General features: G+C 38.5%; 2 protein-coding genes across 5 annotated transcripts; one reads left to right on the top strand and one right to left on the bottom strand.

Moving 5' to 3' along the window:
• The first annotated feature begins 15 nt into the window (after window positions 1-15).
• LOC134789877 (probable very-long-chain enoyl-CoA reductase art-1) lies at window positions 16-5,697 on the top strand. 2 transcript variants are annotated; one of them, XM_063760550.1, is made up of 5 exons: window positions 16-155; window positions 258-616; window positions 1,656-1,872; window positions 2,975-3,167; window positions 5,500-5,697. In XM_063760550.1, the coding sequence occupies exons 1-5, from the start codon at window positions 150-152 to the stop codon at window positions 5,625-5,627; spliced, it is 903 nt and encodes a 300-aa protein (XP_063616620.1). In that variant the 5' UTR covers window positions 16-149; the 3' UTR covers window positions 5,628-5,697. The 2 variants fall into 2 exon arrangements, with proteins under 2 accessions (XP_063616620.1, XP_063616619.1); XM_063760549.1 differs by having other exon boundaries at window positions 135-161.
• A 1,409-nt stretch (window positions 5,698-7,106) lies between these two features.
• LOC134789876 (cilia- and flagella-associated protein 57) lies at window positions 7,107-24,881 on the bottom strand. 3 transcript variants are annotated; one of them, XM_063760547.1, is made up of 22 exons: window positions 24,744-24,881; window positions 24,417-24,566; window positions 23,615-23,894; window positions 23,271-23,387; window positions 22,086-22,243; window positions 20,850-20,980; window positions 20,068-20,173; window positions 19,218-19,359; window positions 18,565-18,769; window positions 18,177-18,394; window positions 17,343-17,491; window positions 16,712-17,126; window positions 16,198-16,338; window positions 15,950-16,090; window positions 15,582-15,725; window positions 14,883-15,114; window positions 14,220-14,413; window positions 14,035-14,131; window positions 12,295-12,464; window positions 11,384-11,563; window positions 10,789-10,983; window positions 7,107-7,300 (listed from the first exon to the last, which is right to left on the bottom strand). In XM_063760547.1, the coding sequence occupies exons 1-22, from the start codon at window positions 24,809-24,811 to the stop codon at window positions 7,190-7,192; spliced, it is 3,744 nt and encodes a 1,247-aa protein (XP_063616617.1). In that variant the 5' UTR covers window positions 24,812-24,881; the 3' UTR covers window positions 7,107-7,189. The 3 variants fall into 3 exon arrangements, with proteins under 3 accessions (XP_063616617.1, XP_063616616.1, XP_063616618.1); XM_063760546.1 differs by lacking the exon at window positions 14,035-14,131 and adding an exon at window positions 13,509-13,605; XM_063760548.1 differs by lacking the exons at window positions 7,107-7,300; window positions 10,789-10,983; window positions 11,384-11,563; window positions 14,035-14,131 and having other exon boundaries at window positions 12,301-12,464.
• Window positions 24,882-25,188: the final 307 nt, after the last annotated feature.

Raw genomic sequence — 25,188 nt, 5'->3', positions numbered from 1 at the left:
TGTTGCGGCGAATTGCAGTGTAACGATTGCAATTTGCATACGGTGGGATTCGGTGTCACTGTCAAATGATTAAGAAGATACATTAAAATAAGTAAATAATATATTTGCGCATATCTTCATTTAATAAAGTATAATTTATTATACAAACCATGGAGGTAAGTGTACGTGCTATTCTAAAACCTGTTTTACTCATGTTTTACTATGCCGCTACGTTTGGTAATATTTAATGTGTCTACAAAGCAACGCGTTTTTTGTAGATTGAGATTTTAAGCAACGTCGGTTCGAAGCCGCTGGGGAAGATTCAAGTGCCCGCAGATGCCACCATCGAAGTTGTGAAAGATAAAATTCATCAGTCGGTGAAGAAGTCGTTATATCCCAGCCGCCAAGCCATAACTCTTGAAGCCAAAGGCAAATCGCTGAAGGAAGAAGAATCACTTAAAGAATTAAATATTCAAAATGGTGCCAAGCTTTATGTCAGAGATCTGGGTCCACAAATCTCATGGAAGGGGGTATTCTTGGCAGAATACGCAGGCCCACTCTTCGTGTACCTTTGGGTTTACCAGAGGCCCTGGATTCTCTATGGAACTCCTTCAGAAGGTCCCTCTACTGTTGCCAGGTGAGTGTTCAGCATTTTCAAACTTCATTGCTGCTATAATGATATACCAGTAATTCATATTTTTATAAACATTGATGGCATTTGTATATCTCCTGTTTACACATACATAAATTTCTAATGACTGTTTTGGCTCTTTAATAGTTATTTGTTTTACAAGGGAGCAAAGTTGTTTAACCGCTCCTGCTAATATTGATACCCGAGCGGGCGATAGATTCCAAAATTGAACCATGAGCGTAGCAAGTGGTTCGAAAAATGGAATCTTGAGCATTGCGAGGGTTTCAAAGCATGAGGGTTAAACAAAATTTGCCCTCGAGTGAAACACAAAATTTTTCACCACACCAATGTGAAGCAAATATTAAATGTAAAATATTGAACAAAATCTAACCAAATCAAATCCAAATGAATGTTATTAAATATTTATCATCCAAAATCATCATTTAAAAGTCAATTCTACCAGCAAACATAAGAAATCAAATCAAAATTTGCAGTTGATTACTTTGCCTCACATGTGAATAAAATGCAACTTTGCTATCAATTTTTGAAGTGCAAAGTAAGCCTTTCCGAGCTGGTGTGGTGAAAATGTCTAATTCTAGTACAAATAAATGAATAAAATGTACATCATTTATATGTAGATGACAAAGTATGTAAGTGATTTGTATAGACTATGTTAGAGACTAGAGTAATCCATTGTTTTCAATAAATAATAATTTTTCATTAAAAAAAAAATCAAATAATATTAATATGCATATTTTAATAGATTATTTTAACCTTTTGAACCTAGTGCAATATTATGCCTCTTGTAAATTACCTTGTTTAGTTTAAAATTGTACACTATTTAAGACTACATTTTAAAGTTTGTTTCATATGTACTTAACATTTTTTTTTTTTTTACCACATCGGTGGCAAACAAGCATACGGCCCGCCTGATGGTAAGCAGTCACCGTAGCCTAAAATAGTTGGAAAGTTTTTTAATTACTATAACTGCAGTAAGGAATTATCAAAAATGTGGTAACTCTTTCATTTTTCTCTTGTATTTTAGCGTTGCTGCCATATGCTGGTCAATCCATTATGCCAAAAGATTGCTGGAAACCCTATTTGTGCACCGTTTCTCCCACGGCACCATGCCACTGAGGAACTTGTTCAAGAACTGCTCCTACTACTGGCTGTTCACCCTGTATGTGGCATACCATATCAACCACCCCCTGTACACGCCACCCTGCACTAACTGTTTCTTCATAGGGCTTGCTGGTTTTGCTGTAAGTATGCAATGTAATTACAATATGATTATTTTAACCTTGTGTCTGCTGACATTTTATGTCAATATTTTGTAATTTCATTGAAGTAATAGTTTTCACAAGCAAGTTCTTCAATTCTTACTTGGCTGGCGCGATGACCCAAAATGAGTCTTGGCCTCCGCCTTCAATTCTTAATCAGTTGTAATGTTCTAAGATCCAATGTAATGAACATTAATTGGATTTAAATTTTTTCTCAGAGAACTTGACAATACATATTCTTTAAAACTTGATTCCCATTTTATCATTTTGTTATGGGCTATCATTACCTACTTGTTGTATAGAAATTATCATTAAATGCCCATATTGTTCAAAATTAGTTAAAAGATGCTAAGTGGTAATAAAAATCAATTACACAGAAAATATATCAACTCATAAAACTTCACTGTTTTGTCTTTACTGGCTAGTTATTTTTAATTAAACATTACTCATCTGGACGAAAAATTTTACCTTTCTATGCCATCTGTAAGTGGGTTACGTTTCAAATCTATATATGCCAGTCAGTCTATGATAAAAATAAAAATTTTTAGACATTAATATTTAGATTTTAGAAAAAAATAATAGATTGGAAGGATATCTATAATTAGGAAATTAAACTGAAAGCAATTTCAAACAATATCTTTTATTACAGGCATTATTTTGTCTAAAAATATAAATGTGAAGGAATGAAGCCAAGTAAATAATATATGTAGTAGTAATTTAGTCAGTAATATGTATAAAATTCAGTTTACTCTTTCTTATTTTGGATACTAATAAGGGATTTCAATAAATTAACAATCTTCACGTGTTTATGTTAAATAGATTTTGACTTATGCAGGGGTCAAAAGTGGCTTCCAATAGTTCGTATAATATATATAGGCCAGAGCCTTTTTCTTGGACTTGGCTTGATATGCTGCTGCATATCTAGATAGATGTTTCTCTGCTATTCATAAATTTATAACATATGTAGTTCAACTCTCACTTGATGACATGATCACTAAACATCATACTTTACTGTATGTACTGTTAGCGAACATTAACATGTTCAGCTGAAACTTAAATTTAACCTTTTTTTTTTTAATTACAGTTCTGCGAGCTAGGCAACTTGAGCATCCACATATTATTGAAGAATCTGCGCCCGCCAGGCACCAAAGTGAGGCGCATCCCTGTACCTGATGGCAACCCCTTCTCCGTGCTTTTCAACTACGTGTCCTGCCCGAACTACACGTACGAAGTCGGCTCCTGGGTGTTCTTTACCATTATGACTCAATGTGCACCCGGTAAGTTTTGAGTATTATTTGTTATTTTACAATCTTATTAAGGTGCAGTAGGTTCAGCCAAGAGTTTATGAAAAATCGTAGCGTTTTTTTTTAGATCACAATACGGTTGCCAAAAATTTTACAGCACACCACACACATATGGAAGGTTAAAGAACCTACACCTTCTGAGTACCAATTAGTAAGGCGCGTCCACGGCAAGTGGCAACCATTTAATTTTTTCCATTTAGTAGCTAGTTATTTGGCAATTACATTAAGTCGGTCGCGGCATGGAACTACCAACGGTTGCGTGGCTACGTGAAAGAAGTAGTGTACCTAATTGCCGCATTACAAGTCGACCAAGGTAATCAATCAATAATCAAGTTAATAAATCCTGCCGTAATTTTAATTCAAATTACCCATGTGATTTTAAATATAGTTTGGCAATCCATTTCCGTCAGTAGAAAAAGACGGCAAATTTGAAAAATGTATGTGCGAAGGATCGGTCCACCAGCCAAAATATGCTCGCGCCTTTATCTACTGACAAAATAGGTCTGCCAGACTATATCTAAGTTCCGAAAAGAATAGACATCTATACGTCATGTCACACAAAACAGACTATACAGAAGAACTTGCAACTCATCATTACCAAACGAATTAAACTTTCACAGCATTCATTTCATGACATAGTTGCACTGTGCTTAATTGCCTATTAATTACGAAGAATAATTCAAGTAGATATATATTATAGACTCCAGTCTTCACTTCTCCAGTGCAGTATAAGTTTAGATATGAGAATATAAAACATTGATAGGGAATCGATAACTTTGATAACGCTAACTGGCCGAACGCCGGTGTTTACCATGACCTTTGCTCTCTTCGGCATACCATTTACATAAGCGGTTATTTAATTTACAAGTCTCATTCACATAACAGTTGAAGGTGAAGTGTTTAAAGTACGCTTATATTAAAAAAACCGACCAAGTGCGAGTCGGGCTCGCGCAGGAAGGGTTCCGTACCATTACGCAAAAAACGGCAAAAAAAAAACACATTTATTGTATGGAATATTGACCCCACTTCAATATTTATTTTATTCTGCTTTTATTATTTGTTGTTATAGCGGCAACAGAAATACATCATCTCTGAAAATTTCAACTGTCTAGCTATCGGTTTATGAGATACAGCCTGGTGACAGACAGACGGACGGACAGTGAAGTATTAGTAATAGGGTCCCGTTTTTACCCTTTGGGTACGGAACCCTAAAAAGCACTGAAAACATCGAGGTTTTAGTACGTGCTAGTACAGTCAGCAACAATAGTTGTTGAGCGGGCGAGGTATTCAAAATGATCTTGACGCGACTTTATTGTTAAGAGAATAAGAGCGCGTCAAGGTAATTATGAACACCTCGCCCGCTAAGCAACTTCTGCTGCTGCCTGTACATATCTTTACTTATGTCACACTTTGAATTTAAAGTTTAAATTTTAAACCTTACCACACCCATTTTAAGTCTACTTAAGCATAAAGACAATTTGGTGTTAGTAGTCGATCTGGTTTGACGTAATACCGTTATTCGGTTCGATGGCAAATGGATTAATTAGCATAACATAATGATTATTCTACTGGGGTTCAGGGTATCAAATAGTGATTAGTGAAATACATTGAACTTTCCTTCAATTAACTTACCAATAAAATTCCTTATTAATCTCATTATTATTAATGAAACTTAAACGTATCTAATGACAGTAATAGGTGCATGAAACTCTGGTTTTGTTAATTACGTAGGTCACTCGATAACTTTTGAGATAAAGAAAAACTATTCAAGATATTAGCACTATTTATTTTAAGTACATTTTCGCAAAAAATCGCAACTTTATCAGTTTGAGAGAGCAAACACGGGATCTAACGACAACAGAGCTTCCTCACTCCAAGATGGTGATGTAGGATGATATTGTCGCTCCCCGAACTAACCCCTAGGATCTTTTCAATGTCCGTATATGTAAATCGTGGGTCTTCTCAGACCAACATTTCAGTAGTCGACACGTATTCTGCAGTTACTGCTGTTTGCGGGCGACCGCTCCTTTGGTCATCTTCGATGTTAGTTTCACCCCTTTTAACTTCACTATACCATCTAAAAACTGTTGTTCGGGATGGATTCCTAATGCTGATTGTTTTCATTGTAAACTTAGTTGTTCGGTTAAACCAAATTTGAAATCATAAAATATAATAGCACGCAAATGTTCAGTTCCATCGTTTCAAAGGAAAACCGCGGGAACGGTAATAGTGAAATGACTGCAACACGATATTTTTTCCTGCCGTATTTTTGCACATGTTTATGTAATTATTTCTTTCATTCCAGCTGGCTTGTTCGCCGCGGTCGGCTTCTACCAGATGGCGGTGTGGGCGCTCGGCAAGCACCGCAACTACAAGAAGGAGTTCCCCGACTACCCCAAGAGCCGTAAAGCAATCATTCCGTTCATTCTATAAACTTAGTCAATTGCATTTATCGACGTCTAACGTCAGACGTCGACGTCTGATGTTTTCCAAGTAGTATTGTCTTAAAAGTTTGAGAGCTATCGCACATGGCGTGGACCAAAAAATAGCAAATAATAAATTTACTTTATACCCCTTCAAATCACCTCAAAAACCATGAAGTTGGATGTAAAAATAGTTGTAGTTTTTGGTTTCGACAGCCTGCGCTACTAAATCGAAGCTAAACGTGCGACTTACAGGGTGACGATGGAAAAAAAACAGTGGACGAGAACATAGTTATTTCATTACGTACCCACCTTTTAACGGCCAGTTAACGGTCGCCACAAGACAGACAGTTAATGTCAAACGCCTTACGTTTTTACTGAAAGCAGAAAGTTCAACGTGACTTAAGCACGACTTAAGTTGGGAATTAAAATACCCGTCGCCAATTTTTGATGCTCGAAAGCGACCATGTGCGATACCTTTTAAAAATATTCAAATTCTTCGCGTATGCATTGCATTACGGCGGTGTTGGATATCGAAGGTGTTGGTTTTATTATTTATTGTATGCTAATGAGTAATGACTGAATGTTGATAAGAAATAATTTGCAATAGGTGCGCAATATGTTTTAACGTTTAATTATTTTTAAGCGCAAAAACGTTTAATTATTCTAGTAATAGCACTCAATATTTCTGGTGGAAATATAAAGACATTTTTGGTAAATACATGTTTTTATTTTAAAACTTAAGTTCCACTAGTGTCAAACATAAGTTATACCATAAAGAATACATAATAACGAGTAATATGCCCTTTCTAAAATGTCTATGGGATCTTGGAATATTTATGGAAATCGCGGTGTCAAGTACCATGAACATGGTTATGCATGTTTATAGAAATATACATGTCGATTTACCATAAAACTGACGTGAACTGGTGGAATAAATGACAGAAAGTAAAGTGTTTACATTCAAATCTGTTAGTCTTAGAAGAATGATAAAGGCTTGGCAAGTGGTAATAAAATAATTAATATTTCAACTATAGGGACCGTGCGCGTTGGAGGCTCTGCCATCTTGTAGCCTGCATCGGAAACATGTGCACATGTACATTGCCAAAGCAAGTGCTACCATATACCGTTCTCGTCGGTACGTTTCCTTGTGCATAGTAGGTTCAGCCATCTTGCGGGCTACATCGGAAGCATAAACGACACATTTACGCCTAGCGCCAAAAATCTGACGGCTCCTATGCTGCCCTCTATAGTTCATGCATGGGGCCTATCAGCTGTTATGAATCGTTCTGTTATTGTATGCCAACGGCCCATTAACGAACGACTTTCGTAATGTTTTAGGTGAAACAGTTTCACTACAGTTTTGTGACGTTCTCTAAAGGCCACATTGTCGATCAAAACAGACTATTATTTAATTTAACCGTTATGTAATGTCAGTTACACCTTATTGACCACAGAGAAAAGCCTTAGGTTTGAGAACGGCATATTTTTCTTCATGGTACGTGTACATATATTCTTAAGCTATATAGTAATGTAGATTTGGTCAAGTCCCCTTGGTTCAGTACACAGTAACTACGATTTGCCGGGTCGCGGCGACCCTTCGTCCGCTTCCTCTACGCAGCGCATCTTACCGAGCAGACGGTCGTTTTCCTCCTTCAAGGCAACTATAGTTTCTTCTCTTTCCTGCCAAATCAAAAATGTATATTAGGGTGGTATTCCACCTGTCCAATTTGGTATGTCGGCTGAAATTCAATTGATGCAAAAATGCTTTCTAATACCAAAGAGAATAGATAGTATAGAGGGGTCCTGTCATAGTAAATTTTGTAGTCACAGAAAATTTACTGCCATCTATCGACACACGACTAAAACTCAAAATGAAAACGTATAAAAATATCAAAAAAATGTATATATATAGATAAATGATTTTATTATTTTTATATAATTTTGACCCATGTTCATTCACTGATATATGATGTGTTAAAATTGTTAAATATGAAACGGTGTCGTCACGCCATCTAGCCGAGCATAGGCTAAAGGTGTGTGCGCCATCTATCCGAGAATGACTTTTTCTTGATTTCCGAGGCACGTTTTTTCCTTAGACTTTATTCATCTTATACGAAGTTACATATGTCTTTGCTAATACTATCAAAAGTAGACCTTTTCCTCCAAAATGAAATCTGAGTAACTATGCATATGCACTGAATTATAGTGCCGTTTATATATTACTAGCTTTTGCCCGCGGCTTCGCACGCGCAGGAGAGTTTTTTTAATTTTGTTGTTTTTTTTTACGGACTGAACAGTGACTGACCTTAGTCTCACCTGATGGAAAGTGATGGCAAGGCCGAAGGTGTAGCTCACTATTTCAGTAAAAGCTTATTCACAGTATTCACTCTTGACTTGAAGACACCAGTACGGTTACCATCAGTTTGTCACTGACATAAACGCCGTCGAGAACGTAATTTACTTTCTAGACATCTCGCTCGCACTCGCATATTAGTGCAAATGGGATGTATAGAAAGTAAATTACGTTCTCGACGGCGTTTATGTCAGTGACAAACTGATGGTAACCGTACTGAATTGTAATTATATCGATTAATCGAGCTCGACTTATTTAATATAATCTAATGTACGTTTTGTACCTAACACCTTTTCATTTATATTTTTTATTTATGTAGTTGTAGCCTTGTGTACCTATAGCACCTCCTTATACACTACATTAGTGGTTCTCCCTTGGATTGCTAGAGGACGATAAACATTGGGACTCAACTTTAGAGGAAGCTGCGTTGTGCGATTCTCCCTTCAAGCTGCGTGAACTTTTCATAATAATGTTAGTTTTTTGTCAACTTACTGACCCGTTAAGTCTCTGGGAAAAATATAAGGACAGTTTTTCGGACGACATTAAACGGCAACTTGAGAGAGAATTGCAAAATGGTGCGGAGTTTTACATGGATGAAGTGTATCAGTGTGTGTGATTTGCTGATACCTAGCGGAGGTGTCACGGTTTACCTCGGGGTGGGTTTGCTGATACCTAGCGGAGGTGTCACGGTTTACCTCGGGGTGGGCTTGCTGATACCTAGCTACTGCTTCTCTGTGTACATCAGGGTTCATTTTTTGGTAATTGCTTACGGCAGCTTGGTGATCTGATGATTTGTTTTGCATATATTTATTTGCGGCAGCTTTTAGTTGTTTGTTCCGTGTAGTATTCGTGAACCTGGCACGGCGTTTTTAGTAACTGTTTTGGTAGCGGTAAGAGATAATGATGAGTCTGATTCTAAATGGGGTGGTGGGGTGGTAATCTCTTCATTCCTTCTCGTGGTAATCTTCTTGGCAACCACAGAGAGGAGTGAAGAAGGGGGCTCTGATATTGTGGGTCTTACGAGTAATTCACTGCGAATATATACGTCAAAATGTCCGCTAGACAAATCACTTGAAAATTGCCCCACCGGATTACCCACAGTACCAACTCTCATATATAGCTCATTGTTGCGGTAAACTTCGAAAACCCACGGAAACAGTTGTCCTGCCGCTACCAACTCGCAGAGACTACCGTAAGTAAACGGGCGCGACATTTCAAGGCAGTATTCAACGGAGCTGGAGTAATTATCACCGTTACTGTTATGAGACATAATAACAAACTCCTCCCAGTTGGCCACCACGTGACTAACGATTTGCTCGCGCACCTCCCTGGCCATCACCTGCGTATCATACAGAAGATAGGAGATGGCGCGAAATAGCCGGCCTAGCCAAGGTTACAATCGCTATCGCTTCGACAACGAAAAGCATTATGTCTCTCTATCACTCTTCCATATTAGCGCGATAGTGACAGTTGCGTTTCGATCGCTACGGAGAGTAAGCGATTGGCATCTTGGCTACGCGGCCTGACAGGCTCCATCTCCAATTATAGGTACTACGGTGTGAGCCAACATGGTCCCATCAATATCCAACGATTCAACAGCCATTGTAGGTATTAGTGAAATTTTCCCTGAGCTAATAGCTAAAAAAATTTACTTTAAGGCATTGCATTCTCAAAAGTCTGGATCACGTGTCGCTGTAAATCAGCGTGTATGTTACAACCGTCTATGCTATCTTCGTAATTAGCATTCCCCACCAGGGGCCATAGTTCACGTCGGCTACGTTATATTTTAATTTTGATCCCATTTTTGTAATTAGCGTCCCACAAAACCATGGAAATGATACCCATATTGATATTTTGAAATTTCAACCCCATTGCACCCCCACCAGGGGGATGATTGTTCACTTCGGCTACGTTAATTTTAATTTTGATGCCATTTTTGTTATTAGCGTCTCAAAATACTCTGAAAACGATACCCATATTGATATTTTGAGATATCAACCCTATTGGGGACTTTTCCCCCTCTTAGGGGTTCAATTTTCAAAAAACCTGAAACACGTGTTTACTCATTTATCTTTAGGAATACTCCTGTGAAATTTGGAATAAAATAGTCTAACTAATCTTGTTTCCCCATACAAACTTTGGACCCCCATTTCACTCCTTTAGGGGATGAATTTTGAAAAATCCTTTCTTAGTGGACCCCTAGACCTTATAAGGAATCTAGTTGCCAAATTTGGACTTTCTAGTCCCAGCGGTTTGGGCTGTGCGTTGATTTAAGTCAGTCAGTCAGTCAGTCAGGTCTTTCACGTTTATATATTTAGATTATTATTGTACCGCAATATTAGATATCATAGGAACCTAGCATTTTGGAAGAAAAAGTTAATTACCACTACTTTTGAGGTAAGATAAATTCTAACCTTTAAAAAAACAACGGGTTGCACTCCGGGAGTGCCGGCAGAAGTGAAAACTCAATAAATGTCTGCAGCACTATGTATAATTGGGGTTAACGCCATCTAGCGTTATTTCGTCGCATTACTTGAAACCCCTAAGCACATCACTGTTAGTACTCGAGTTATATTAGTACCAGTTAGAGGGAAACTCACTAGATGGCATTTAAATCAATAAAGAAAAACTCAATGACATTGTAAGTTTTTCGACACCTGTTACGATTTTAACATTTTTTTCCCCATCACAAAAAGTGCACAGCGCCGCTAAAGAAGTTTTCACTTCAAAAATGGAGTATAACATGTTTCACCGTATATACTACGAGCAAAGACGGTGAAATGTACCGCGCCTATCTAATACAGGTCATGCTCACCTCAATTTTCTGCTTAAATTTCTCATCCAACTTCTCCCTGTCCTCTGTGACATGTTTCAACTTAGCGCGAGCGATGGCGGGCGGGATGTAGCGCGCTGACAATCCCAAGATCGACTCCATTTGGAAACACCGTGACCGCGTTGATTTCAGCTCCGTCCGTAGATTATTGATTTCGGATAGAAGGGTGCAATTCTCCTGTGTATGGAAAAGACAAGATTCTTATATCTGTATCCCAAAAGCAATTCTTCTTCTTCCTTGTTTCCTCGTGACTAAGAGTCGCGACCACATCAGGCCCAAAAACTATATCCGAATTTATTTTGATACAGGCTGCTGTAACCCTTTACCGGGCTGACAGTTCAAAAATGACAATCGAATGTCAATCTTACTTATCGAGAATAGAACACATGTTTGAAGTGCCGTATTATGTGGGAAAAGTATCGCCATCTACTCGAGGATAGGCCAAAGGTATGGTGCCATCTTTTCGAGCGATGGCGGCATAACTTTGGCCTACTGTCGAGTAGATGGCGATACTTTTTGATATTGTTCGGTCAAAGGGTTAAAGCCAGGCCAGGCGCTCTGTAGGTTAAATACTTACGTCCATAATCCTATTGATATCGTTCTTGGAGCCCCCCAGCGCCTTGGTGAGCTGCTGCCTGTAGCCGGCCACCTGTTTCTCGAGGTGGTCCCGTTGCCGGTTGAACTCGCGGATGGCTTCGTTCTCCGCTACACGGCTTCGCACGAAATCTATGTCTTCCACATACTTGTGGAATAACGCCTGGATAAGTGTTGAATTAAATTATTATCAAATCATATGGCTACTGTTTATACACGGTGGCCAAAAAATGAGTGGATTCCCGTTGCCAGGGAGGTTTTGGGATTATACTGAGCAACTTTTACTATGGGACCAACCCCGAAATCGAGAAAAAGAAATTTACCCTCCCATAGTAAATGGACCAGCCAAAATGTATGAAACAGCCAAATTTTTTTTTTCGCGATTTCGGGATTGGTCCCATAAGTAAAAGTTGCTCAGTATAATCCCAAAACCTCCCTAGCAATGGGAATGCACTTATTTTTTGGCCACCCTGTATACAGCTTCTTATTCTTCCTCGTGTTATCCCGGTATTTTGCCACGGCTTATGGGAGCCTGGGGTCCGCTTGATAACTAATCCCGAGAATTGACGTAGGCACTAGTTTTTACGAAAGCGACTGCCATCTGACCTTCCAACCCAAAGGGGAAACTAGCGATTATTCCTGTTTCCTCGCGATGTTTTCCTTCACCGAAAAGAGACTGTTTATATACAGCACAAAGCATTTCATTCCTAATACTTATTTTAAAATCAATTAACATTCACATTAACAGTTATCTTATTATTCCTATATACTTTTGGATTATTTTTTTCCAGAGCTGCTGAACAAGTTTTAATTTAACTATTTAAAATTAATTTATTATTTTGCCTTACGTTTCTTAAAGGAAAAACGCAAACTAATCGCGATGATGTGACGTACCTTCACGCTTATCTTGAGTTTATTCGGATCCTGGAAATTCGCCGTCATGTTGTGAAGATCAATTTTTATCTTCTTCAACGTGCTTTTCAGTTGAAGATTCATATCGGCTTGGTTCATGAAATCCTTTTTTGCCGAAGCCAACTGCTCATTTAGCCGAGCGATTTTGAGTTCTAAAACGAAATATGATTAAATACCTATTCGTCTTTCTGACTATACCTATTGTCTTTCTGTACAATGAGTAGGCAGGTACCTACGCCTCTAAGTATTTTTTTAAAAGTGCAACTTCTTTATTAGGTTTCTCCACATGCGCGCGTGAAAACAAGAAGTGGAATTTCTATTACGTGCGTTTTGCTAATATCAAGTACGCCATAGTAAATGTATGGCGTACTTGATCTTATAAATCGGACAGGCTATACGCGAGTGCATTTTTTTTTTAATGTGAACTGTGACTCGCATTATTATTTTTTGACCGCTGCCAGTGCCAACAAAACAGTCACGAACCACAGGTTCCTGTGTTTTAAATTGTTATAGTTTCATGTTCTTGGTTCTGTTTACATATTAGTTATGTCAATCTGGCCGGCTCCATACAGCCGTCTCATTCTATCATTGAGTCTGGATTTAACCATCAATTCAATCATGTAAACACATCCTTAGAACAAATGAGAAGTACTTCATTGTGGCATCGTCTTGGGTCGTCCCATTCGTTTTTCGTCAAGTTCTTAAATTAGTCCTATTCTGCTTTCGTCACTCATTCCACATTGAACGCCACCGACGATTGTGACGAATGTAGAACGAGTGACGAAAGCAGAATAGGACTAATTTAAGAACTTGACGAAAAACGAATGGGACGACCCAAGACGATACCTCCATTGTATATTTAGCGTTACTCAATTTATATACATGCGTACTTGAACTTTCGTCTATTGATGACGAGGACAAGGCAGTGTTCCCGGCAAGGGCAAATCATTACATAAACTTTAGGTGCTCATGAAACAATCTACAAAACTAAAGATGTTAAATGAGACTAAATAAGATTTAAAAAAAACAAACGACATTGATTGCAGAGATGATAAATTACCGTACTCGCGACTATTAGTACGTCGCGTCGGTGCAAGAATTAACAAACTAGTGTGATATAACATGATGCTATTCCATGACGTACGTGACAGGTGAAAAAAATTACAACTGGACATATTTTACAAATGGAGCTTTACCACGGAACGCTCTTTTCTTTAGCAGGTTCTCTAGTGACACTTCCAACTCTAGTATACGCACTTTTTGCTCTTTGATTTTGCGATCTAACGGCTCGATCTGTTACAATGCAAGTCAATTAAAAGGGGTTAAAAACTAGAATCACATTGCTAAGGGCGTCTCTGAATCCACATTCAATCTCTTTGGCTGATCCAACCAAATGCACTACGCTAGTTAGAGTATTGAGGGAACCGGACAGGCGGATACAGAAAACTGGCATCAGCCTCTGGGTACACAGGATTCTCCAACGAGTGAGATGCGCTACTGTTACCACGGGTAACGGAAAACCGTAAAAATAGCAACTAATCAAACAAGGCCTCGACGAAAAAAACATGTTGGGAACTGCTGATTAAGTGGAAGAGGCGCCCTCTGGAGTGAGCATTTGGCAGTTTATAACCCCACTAGCAGCTGTAACTTTTTTCATATCGTGTACGAGGACAGCTCTCTATACGACTACGAAATAACATCGAAACTAATTCGCAGTCATACCAAGTTCATGTTTTATATTTAATAGCTTGAGCTCTTCATTCTCCATATCATCTATTTGAGTTTTCAACTCGGCTACCTCTCTTTCTTTAGGTTCAATCTATGTTTAAAATACTCGTTAATTAATTTTTTTAATATAATTAAATATAATACATCAATAATTAATTAGTGGTCAATAATGAACAAACCTGATTTTTCAACTCTGTAATCTTGAAGTTCAAAACGAACTTGTATTTCTCCAATTCCTGCTTCTTACGTTTCAGTTCATATATACGTTTTTCTTTGTCCTGAATGGTTACATCCCGTTCTTGTATCTCTTTCTTCAAATCCGTCACATCGCGCTCTAAGTTTGATATTACCTTTTGAAACTGTATGTGTTCCACTGTGAAAGATAACATAATGTTACAATTTGACATCCCGGAATTATAAAGACTGATGACGTTGTCCCGGCCGACTCCATAAAGTCGCGCTTGACATATGGAGTCGCGCGCGCAAGTCATGCTAAGCAGGGGCGTATTTTGAAATTCGGTCAGTAAGTAACCGTCATTAAACGAATCTGTATCGATAGTTCAGTAGGTAGGTAATAACGCTCTACTATTGTAAGACCGACATATATAGGTACGAGTAGATATAGTTGCAATTTTTGGGTTTATTTTCTAACAAATTGGTTATACACCTAATAGGTCTGTTTCAAGAACCTATGACAGTGGTTAACCGCACATTCTATTCATTTGCAACATGACAAACTACAACATTGTGTAGGTACCTATAGCCGTGAAGTGCTGAAGCAAATAGAGAAATGACATCTAGGAGCCTATGAATAGGATTTATTTTTATAATTTGTTACTTACATTTCAGCTGCGCCACTTGAACTTTAAACTCCTCGATCTCCTTATGTGCAGCAATCATTTTCTTCTTCATAAGACTGGTCTCTCCCTTAAGCCTGACATTTGCATCCTTTTCTTCTTTCAACTGCGTTTCGTACGAAGTTCTAATTTCTATGATTTCGCGATCCGCGTCGTCTTCGATGGACGATTTGATAGTTTCATGTTCGCGTTTCTCTAAGTCGGCTTGTTCTTGTAACTAAAACGTATAATAAAACACAACAGATCAGGATCACCCTCAATTAGAAGATGAAGCATAAAATATAACTCACTGTCACCACACACATGCGTGAATGGCATTTTACACGTGGCTCAGCATTAAAAAGTGAAATGGAACCTTTGTGTGGTGACCTCGCGTTCTTCGTAAACGCTTCATACATAACAAAAATTATTTAATAAAATATATTCACGGCTAAGACAAGTCTAACATAGCATAGTCTAGACAAGACTTCGAGGTTTATTAAAGAAAAAATAAAACACTCGTCTAATATTTACCTTCTTTTCTCTATCTGTAAGTCGGGTGGTAAAGTGTTAACAGTTATGTCATAGAGAAATAAGAATCTCTGATGGTTATGTGACATTATAAATGCAATGCATTATGACATCATTTCACCTTGAATACCTGCAAATGACTAACATGCTAAATAAATAATTGTGTAATGTAACCTCCAATAACAGCATCTCCTTTTCCTCTAACTTGGCCTCGAACATGTTGTTCATCTCCCGCAGGGCCTGGCGTTTGCTCTCGGCGAGGTCTTCCAGGCGCTGCTCGTAGTCTTTACGCATCCGAGCTGTTTTATCTTCCAGACTCTGAACATTTAATAAAGAATTTAATTTTACTGCAGCTCTGCTATAGTTGTCAGTTTGTTAGTGTCTTTTGGAATCAGGAATTTTTGAACAGTCCATACATAGCTTGAATGATTGTTTTTTCTCAATTTTGCCAAAATAAAGGTCTGACCTCACTCACGACTGTAAAGCAGTAAAATATTTCATGACTAGGTAAACGAATGTTTAGAGTTCCCCCACTTACTTACCTGGTATCTGTCGTATTCGCCAATAAGCCTAATATTGAAGTCCGCTTCTAATGCCTGCAAAGTTCTCTCGTGCCCCGAACGCAGTTTTGCAATATCTTGCTGAATCATGCCGATTTCATGGCTATGTTCGTTCTCCATTGTCTGTCAAAGTTACGACCGCAAATTAAGTAAACATGAGTTCTATTTATAGTAAATCAATAAAGTAACGAGCTGACATTATGAACTAATGATTATTAATCGTTCATTACCTCATTCTTTTCCTTGAGTTCATCAATGGCCGCGCAGTAGCCTTCGTGTACTTCTTTCAATTTTTCTGCTTGCGTTGCTTCAGCTTGGCGAAGTTGATACGAGTGTTCGGTTTCTAGCTCGCTCATTCTTGTACTAAGTAGCTGCAATATTTGTTTTTTGTAGGGACAGAACTCAGTGCCGTTTTTTAAACCAAATTAAACCTAGCTAATGTTTAGGGCGTTAACAGATTTTGGTTCAAAAATTTCTTAGATAGGCAAGTCTAAACTACCCCATAATCTAAACATACCCAACTACGAGCCTCATGAATGGTGGCACTTTTACTGGTAGGTATAATACTGGTAATAGGCACTTAACTATTAATTAGTGTTAAAAACTTTATAATCATAAATGTCATCAGATCATTCTGCTAGCTGTTTATAATTACAACCTCACTGCGACGTCTTTACAGTAAGTAGTCCTAGGTCCTAGAGTACCTACATTTCATTGAACATTGACTTTTTGGTTTATACTTACATTGATGCTATTAATTTTCTCCTTCAAATCTTTCTTGCTAATCAAAATCTCCTTAGAGTAAGCGAAATCCTTATCCAGAGCAATTGCTCTTCCTTCAGCATTCGTCAATCGCCATATACAAATAGAGGCATCTTCGGCCACGGATATCAGCGTTTGATCGTCATAGGCTAGAGCTGTACAAGTCACTTTCTTGTTGTGCATATGGAACTCATTATAAATAGCTTTATCCAACAGTGGTAGATTTACTGACGTCACCCCTCCCTCTCCGCCAGTTATGAACAGCATCATGTCAGAGCGAGACAATAATATAGTGTCGAGTGGGCAGCCAAGCAATGGCAGGTTCCTTCGGATGGTATTAGAGCCAATTTCTTTGATTTCCCCGTCACTGCCTACAGCATACGTTACTTTTCCGTGGCTGCAAAGAAAACTTTTAATGAATGCGCCTTGTCGGTATAAATGTAATCAGCTTTACCTACGGGTTGAACGCTACGCTCTTATTCCTCGAGTAACCAGTAAAGTTTATTTGTCCTTTAATTTTTTGTTTGTGGCTCGTCTTTAATTTTTGCCTCCATGGACCCCAAGGTTATACCCGTGTCCTTTCGTCTCAATATTTTACAAATATTTCTCATACCTGTTAACGGCACAAGAAGCGAACTGGTTGGTCTTCAGTATGACTTCACCGACTCGTTGCCCTGTAGACATGCTCCACTCATACACGGCGCCCTCGGTCCCGCAGGACACCAACCACAGGTCGTTAGCGGACCAAGTAAGAGATGTAATCTGGTGGAGAATATTTATGCAAAAGTTTGTTGGTTAGAAAGTAGGTTCATTTCCAAAAATCGGACAAAGTCAGTTCACCATTCAAATAGGTACTTATAGAGTCATAGTTAGCATTAAGGGGCCCACAGATTACCAGTTCGCCGGACGATATCAGCCTGTCAGTTGTTCGGAACTGTCACTTTTTGTGATTAACTGACAGGCTGATGTCGTCCGGCGAACTGGTAATCTGTGGGCCCCTTTAAAGGTACATCGTTTTTAGAAAGTCATATGACGATATATTATTAGCGTGCACGCTGCCCACGGAAACTATAAATAAAATTTTTGATTAATAGTTGACGTAGCTTGGTAGGTGAAAAAGCGGACATGGGACTTAAATAGGCCGATGATGCCTGCCGCTTGCCGAGTGAATTGCTGGAGACTGTGGCCCATGATTGCTGCTACTGGCTTTGTCAAACCACAAACGGAAACGACTGCCACGCTACGCTCGTAGCACTACGTCGTACCTACCTGATAACATGGTTTTCCCGCTATGTAGCTATGTAGAGAGTGTAAAATGCTATGTAGAGAGACGAACCATGTATCGTGATTAGCGCTGAATACGGTCAGAAAGGGCCAGAAACAGCTTAGAATCGCAACGTATGGACACTTGGTCTCATAATAATAAAAAGAAAAATTTAGATCTTACAATTCCATTATGCCCCTTTAGATTGTACACATTGTTAAAAGAAACGGACGAAAACACTTGTATGACTTGAGCGTTGACAGCGGCGAAGAGATGTCCGTTGGTACTAAACTTGACGCGTTTGCAATTTCTTATTGGAAACTCTCTCATCACTTCGAAATCGTCGATCAGTACCACCATGAATCGTAATTTGTCTGAGAAACCTATTACAGCGAAAAGACCTGCAAAATAAACACAATTTTAAATTATCTCATTCAGAAAAGTGCTAATTTCATTTATCTACCACATCGGGGCTGGAATCTAGCCAACGTGTAATAGAGGCATTACTCGACTTGATATGCCAAATATTTCATTTACTTTCAAATGTTTTAATTTTGTTCGGATACATTACCAGTAGGATGTAAAGACACGCATGAAATCTCCTCTTGATACAACTTAATCATTTCAATATCGTCAGTCAAGTAGTTCCAAATCCGAACGCTCTTGTCCTGTTCGCCAGCTGTGATGAAGATGGGCTTCCAGGCGCACATGGATAGCGAGTTGATTGGTCCGTAGTGCATCGCGGGGCCCAGCTCGGTGAATGCAATTTCTGGGTTCTAGGGACAGCAGGCAACATGCCATAAAAAAGGAATTCTCTAGCGGTTTATGTTTAACTTGTTATTAAGGGTGGTATTCCACCTGTGTATTTGCATCTCACATTTTGCTTAACGAGAGTGAGATGCAATGCACATTGGACCAAGATATTGGACAGATGGAATACCACCCTAAGACAGTGTGTTTAGATACCACAAACGTGTCGGTTAGCATAGTTCGAATAAATTTAGATAAATTTCTCAATAACGAAGAAAATTTACCAATGCTGTTGTTTTTTTTCTCAATGTTCTATCGAAATTAGTTATTTAGCGGGCCTAAATAGGTCACGGTGGTCCACTATTTGAATTCTTTACGATTTTAAGTCTCGATTCACAAATAAATACTTAATCAAAATAAATGCATCCTGCGCATATAAAACATTTAATATGAAAAGTCTGAGATTATACTAACTTGTAACATATGCTGTCCAAATAACTTGACATAATACAGTTGGTTCCGCAGTGTCGTTATAAGCAGAGTTTCTTGGTTGGGATCTACAGCGATATGCTGTACGGCATCGAGGTGAGACCAAATCGGATAATCCCGAGTATGTCTTGATGGAAAACAGAAACACAAGATACAAGTCAACATCATACAGATAGTGATAGCCAAAGTGGCCAATCAATTACATCGCAACATCCTCATTCCTCTTTGATGATGATTGTACAAACAATAAAATGTAACCCTGAGCCACTGAGACTATTTATTTATTCAACAATAAATTATAAAGTATTACAGCTAGGCGCCAATGCGCTGTAAAATGAAACAGTAGGCAAGGCAAGCAATTAAATGAATTATCAGGATTCCATATAGCCACTGTAGCGCACGCTACGAAAGGTATAAACAAACATAATATAAACATAGTTTTCACTTCTCATGCTCAAAAAGTGCACCTTTATGTCGTGCGTAGACGACATAAAATCGCATTTTATGCTCTAGAGCATAAAAGCGCTTCGCTTCGCTCAGACCAAAAAATTGCCTCGGGTAAAAATGGGTCACTTTATGCCCTTGTTGTACAATCTACTATTATTTAAAAACACGTATTTCATGGTTACATTCATATAAAACAAAGACTTAAAAGTAGTGATGGTTTACATGTGCCTGAACTAGGATTCTAGGATTGATTTAGGGTGCTAGGATTTGGATTAGTAATAGGATGAGAGCATTGAGAGCTGCGTGTAGCGGACGCGTGCCCCATTGTATGGAAGACTAGTCTAGATACTCAATACTAATTTAACTACTACATACTAAAGTAACGTACTTATAACACTTCCTCGAAATCCTAAATACATTTCGCTTCCTCCAATGATGAGGCGATTCTTTTTCGAACATGTGCACGTATCCTTGTCCACAACCGAAGACAAAACCTGTTAATCATCATTCAACTGTTTTATTTATTTCATAATGGTCTACTGTTCATGCGAAAGGCCAAATATGGCTTTCCATCAGAGAAGGGTCCTTTTGCTTAATCTGCAATAAGGACCATTCTACCACAATATCTTTTGAAATTTCAGATGGAAAATATGTCCTTATTGCACTTGAAGCACAAGGACCCTTCGGTAAGTAAAGCCACAAATTAGCATATGCTGAACACTGATTTAAACTTTCACGATTTTTACTCTTTATTATTATTCACAACGATGGAACTTAATCGCGGAAAATTAAGTTTTAAATTTACCTCCGAAGTTTCGAGGACGGCGTTGTCCCTGTGGTCTCGGAGAAGACTGGGTAAAGTTGAGTTTGATAGGCTTCAGTGCACGATTAAAAAGTGCGATTATTAAATCTCATTTTATACAAAATTGAAGGAATTTCATTTCTATTCCACTTCGTACCTTCGTCACTGTGACAATCAATATGAAAGCCGCTTGACTTGAAGTGACAACTTGACAAGGTACACGATGGGGCACAGAAATCAAATTCCTGAATTATTGTTTGTATACGTGAAAAACATTTTTCTTTGCAATATCTACTCCTAGTTATTTTCGTGAACAAGAAACCATTTTACCAATTGGTTTCGAAAACACAATGTATCAGAATTATTACCTTTAGGAAAATTAACGAAATTGGTGACTGGATAAACCTCTCTGTCAGTGTCTGTCGATTGTTCGCTCTCTGCTTTGCTCTGGGTGTCTTTGCTTGTTGTACTGGTCTTGTCGACACCTTCTTCCATTGCCCTGAAAAATAAACATAATAGCGATAAACTAGAACTTATTTACTAAGTACGTTTTCGATCATTACCTACAAATTTATGTAGGTACAGTGTAAACTCTATAAAGACATTCAAGGGACCGGAAACTTTACTGAGAGTTTTCGTTAAATGAGAGAAAAATATAATATGAAAGTAATGGTTTACTGATTTGGTGGTGGTAGGTTGATACCTCGAGTCAAAAAATATCGACGTTTTAGGGAGTGAAATGTTCTATCGAGTGAGGTTATATAGAGTTTAAACTTACAGTAACACTTTCTAGCGAAAATTACTAATGTTAGGATTACATGAACCAAGTACCTACTTCCCTAAAATACTTGGTACTTATAGGTACCATGTACCCAGGGATACCATGTTTAATACCTTATTTCTAGTAGCCTCCTCAAACACCTGGTGACGTACTGGGATTCAACGAAAGTTCCTAAATGCTCTAAGTAATTGGCTAGTCTCAAAAAGTAGGCCGCCGTGTGTTATTGTACCCTAACATGCTTACCTATTAACTGATGCTAATGTTACATTGACCTAGCATCAATAACGTTGAAGGTTGGTATCGCGCCGATGTGCGCTAGAAGGAATTGTAGGCGCCACAAAATAGTTGAATAGGTAATTTATTTATAATCCATATATGTACTTATAGGTAGTAGAAACTGAAAAACAGCTGGTAAAGGCACATTTGAACCTTAACGTACTCGGGACATTTCTGAAAAATCTCATTGCCTTGGCCCTACCTATTCCCAAATTCCCAAAAGATTCCACTTAGCAGTTCTGGTTGTAAATGGAACTTGGCACGGGTTACACAGTCACCAAAAATGAGATGCTAATAAAGCGAAATCTCCTGGGAATTTGCGAATAGGTATGGGAATGAGATTGCCGAGGAATGACCCGCTTTTTTCTCTTAAGGATGAGCAATGTCTAAAGGGATTATTAGATCTATCCTTTCACCGGACACTTTCTGTGTCCCTCTCAGGATAAATTAACTGAAAAACAATAAGTAGATGTAATAACCTCTTTGCTGTAATTATGAGACTGTAAAAAGGAAATCTCTTTTCTTATAACTCGGTATCTGTACTTACTCCGTTTCAACTTTCTTCAACGACATCTCAATGACATCTAGGGCGTTAAAGACGCAGTTCTGCCGCAGTTCTCCGTTCTCGACCATCATAATGACGCAGTTGTCGGTGCCGAACATGATACGGTCCGGCGTCAACCACATGCAGGTCGTGATGTTGATCTACACCAGGGACGAGTTACTACATAATTAAAGAATAACTAAAGTTCTCGAAATGTTGCTCGAAGAAAAGGTGTCAAATTCAGCTCAGTTTCCAATTTCTATAATATCTCGTTAATCGAAAATTACTTTAGACGGACATTTCCCTTCGTCTCCATCATCACAGAATGGACAAGATCTGTTTCACCGCTTCCTCATTAACGCATGGTAAATTTTCATTCGACTTTCAGATTGTAAACCACAGAAATAATATTTTCCGTGTTACTTTGCGCATAATATCGCCCCGCTTACTATTCAATGTGATAATAACCTACACGTACGGCACCACCTAGCAGCTTGAGAACCGAAAATACCCAAAAAAGTGAGCAAAATACTACTGTCTATATGACTGCACTTGTATTATAGATGACAATGCCATACACAATTACACATACAGTCGGGATGTGGACCTAGACGTGCGGACACTGATTCAGCAATGACCTTTGCCCAGTTACGAAGACCGCACGTCACGTTCTACATCTAGGTACAATGGTGCAAGGTCAAAGGTCAATGTTTGACGTAAGAACTTCATAGTGTCAATTCGAATGTTACGTGCCGATAGATACAATAATATATTATATTTATATACTTTGTTCAGAATCAGATTATCTCACATGTACCTTGTCCTAGATTACCTAAATACCGCCGGAGGACGAAGGGTATAAAGAAATTTACTTGGATTTGTATAAATAGTATTAGGTAGCTATAGTTACTTGTACAGTCACCTGCAATAATATGTTACGTTTCGAAGGCCGCAAAAATATGTGACACGCTCTTATGACTCTACAAATAAGATCGTGTCAGATATTTTTGCGGCCTTCGTTGCGTAACATATTATTGCAGGTGACTGTACTCGTGGTGTTTTAAATCTGGGGGCATGACAGTGCTCCCGTCAAGTCTGTCTAGCTCACGTTGTTCCAAAGACTTGAAAGCCTAACAGGATGTCGTACCATAGAATTATACCACGTAGGATAATAGTGATATTGCTCACGTTTTCAGCTTTGCACCATCCCCATTGTCTCCAGACGGTTTCCGCGACATTCATAATACGAAACGTGTATGGTCCAGTGATCACCACTAGCGTCGCATCTGCAGGGTTGCATTGTACCTAAGAAAAATTACTGCACAATCAAATCTCCACTTATGTTAGCGACAAGTAAAAAAATCCACTAAACGTAAGTAATGCTACTGATACAGTAGGAACAGTGTAATATACATTAGTCAGGCCGTTAACAACTAGAGATCGTACCTAATCATAATCTATGAATTAGCAGGACACACTAATCGACACCATCTAGTTAGGTACTTACAGCTTACAATTGAAAAATTACTTACACTTTCGACAGTCCCTTGGCCACTTGGATTCTGTGCTTTTGCGTGGCTCTCCACCTTTCCTTTGTCCCAGTTGTAATAATACAAGTACCAATCAGGTTCCCCGGTTATGGCCACAAGGTACTTTGAGTCGAAGGTAAATTGTAAGCAAGCAAATTCACGCGCAGTGGAATTTTCAAACGGAACCGTCAGTATTTTGCGGCGTTTGCATGTTGTCAAATCATAAATAGTTATGATTGGTTTTTGTCCTTCTTCAGCTATCTCGTTAAGCGCAAGCCATCGTCTGCAATAGATCGTTAAGGGACAATGGTAACAGAACAAGTGCTAAAATGCGCTGCAGGCTGCCTACTCGAGATCTACTACCTAGTTTAAGACGTCAATAACAGATATAAATACATCCCTCAACACTCTTCGTCTGACGTAGTTATTCCACTTGCTACATGATCAGAGTACTCAGCAAAATAATTATGAAGATCTCGTCCAGCCCAATATTCCTAAATGTCATAACACAAGCCTTATTGAGCTTACTGTGTCCTATAATATTTATTTATATTCCATTTTTAGCAAGTTATGGATGAAAAGCGTGGATAAGTTGAGGTTACACTGAAATTTCTTTTTTTTATAGGTACTTAAAGTACCTATAAAAAAAAGAAACCTGAAACGGAAAACCAAATAATTTGGTTTAAATTTCAATGGATTAAACTGAGTATGGTGGGCAGGACGAGGTTAAAATAAAAACCCTTTCAGTGCGTGAGACGTACCTACATACTACCCTAATACCTAACGCAGAGAAAGCAAGACATACCTGTTTGGAGCCAAGACTAAGGACTTGATAGGTTTGTGCTTATCTTGAAGTCTAATAAACTTCTGTTTCTTCTGAATATGGTTGTATATAACTATGACGCCGCCTGCTGGATATATTATGTCCGACTCGTTCACGTAATGTGCATTGAATCTGTCAAATGATCACACCAGTTAAACCCGGCTGTAGGTAGTCAGATTGAGTAACACAATTCAAGGTGTGTTTTATTGCTAAATTGCTGTCATTACACCAAAACGAAACCATAACTAATCTCTGTCAACGAAAAACAAAGAAAATTGCAGCATTACTTGCAATAACTGATCTACTCACTGGATGTCCGTCCGTAGGCCATAGAAAAAGCGTGCCGAAATATTCGGTGGTGGTACTGTTGCCGCCATCTCAGAATATGTAAACTATTATAAAATAATCCCTATATTATTACGTATACCGAATGATACACAACTAGAAAATGAGTTAGTAATGTCACACCCCACAAATCAACGTTGTCATGGATACGGAAATTAGGTTAGTGTTATGAATACTGCATGGAGGTGTTAGGTACCTACGAATATTATCGATTGTGTGGTATCGACCATTAGAGTCTGTTCGAATAGAGAAGAGTCGGTGAATCAAAGAGTAGTATTAGTATAATATGTGGAATGTATTGTGCCTCATACATTCCACGACTCTTCGGGTTATTCCCACTAGTTACCAACAAGTTGTTACCAGTGGTAACACCTGGGAATTTTTTTCCCACCTTTTACCACTTTTGTTA

Source organism: Cydia splendana, chromosome 4 (assembly GCF_910591565.1).
Source record: "Cydia splendana chromosome 4, ilCydSple1.2, whole genome shotgun sequence".
Classification (NCBI taxonomy): domain Eukaryota; kingdom Metazoa; phylum Arthropoda; class Insecta; order Lepidoptera; family Tortricidae; genus Cydia; species Cydia splendana.
This window is presented reverse-complemented; position numbering and strand designations above follow the sequence as displayed.

Excerpts from the sequence above, each read along its gene's own strand:
- LOC134789877 (XM_063760549.1), top strand. Across the intron at positions 617-1,655 it reads GGTCCCTCTACTGTTGCCAG|CGTTGCTGCCATATGCTGGT; the intron begins GTGAGTGTTCAG and ends CTTGTATTTTAG. Across the intron at positions 3,168-5,499 it reads TATGACTCAATGTGCACCCG|CTGGCTTGTTCGCCGCGGTC; the intron begins GTAAGTTTTGAG and ends CTTTCATTCCAG.
- LOC134789876 (XM_063760547.1), bottom strand. The coding sequence starts at position 24,811 with ATGGCGGCAACAGTACCACCACCGAATATTTCGGCACGCTTTTTCTAT. Across the intron at positions 23,388-23,614 it reads GCCAAGGGACTGTCGAAAGT|GTACAATGCAACCCTGCAGA; the intron begins GTAAGTAATTTT and ends AATTTTTCTTAG. Across the intron at positions 16,339-16,711 it reads AGAAAATTAATAGCATCAAT|CTACTTAGTACAAGAATGAG; the intron begins GTAAGTATAAAC and ends CAAATATTGCAG.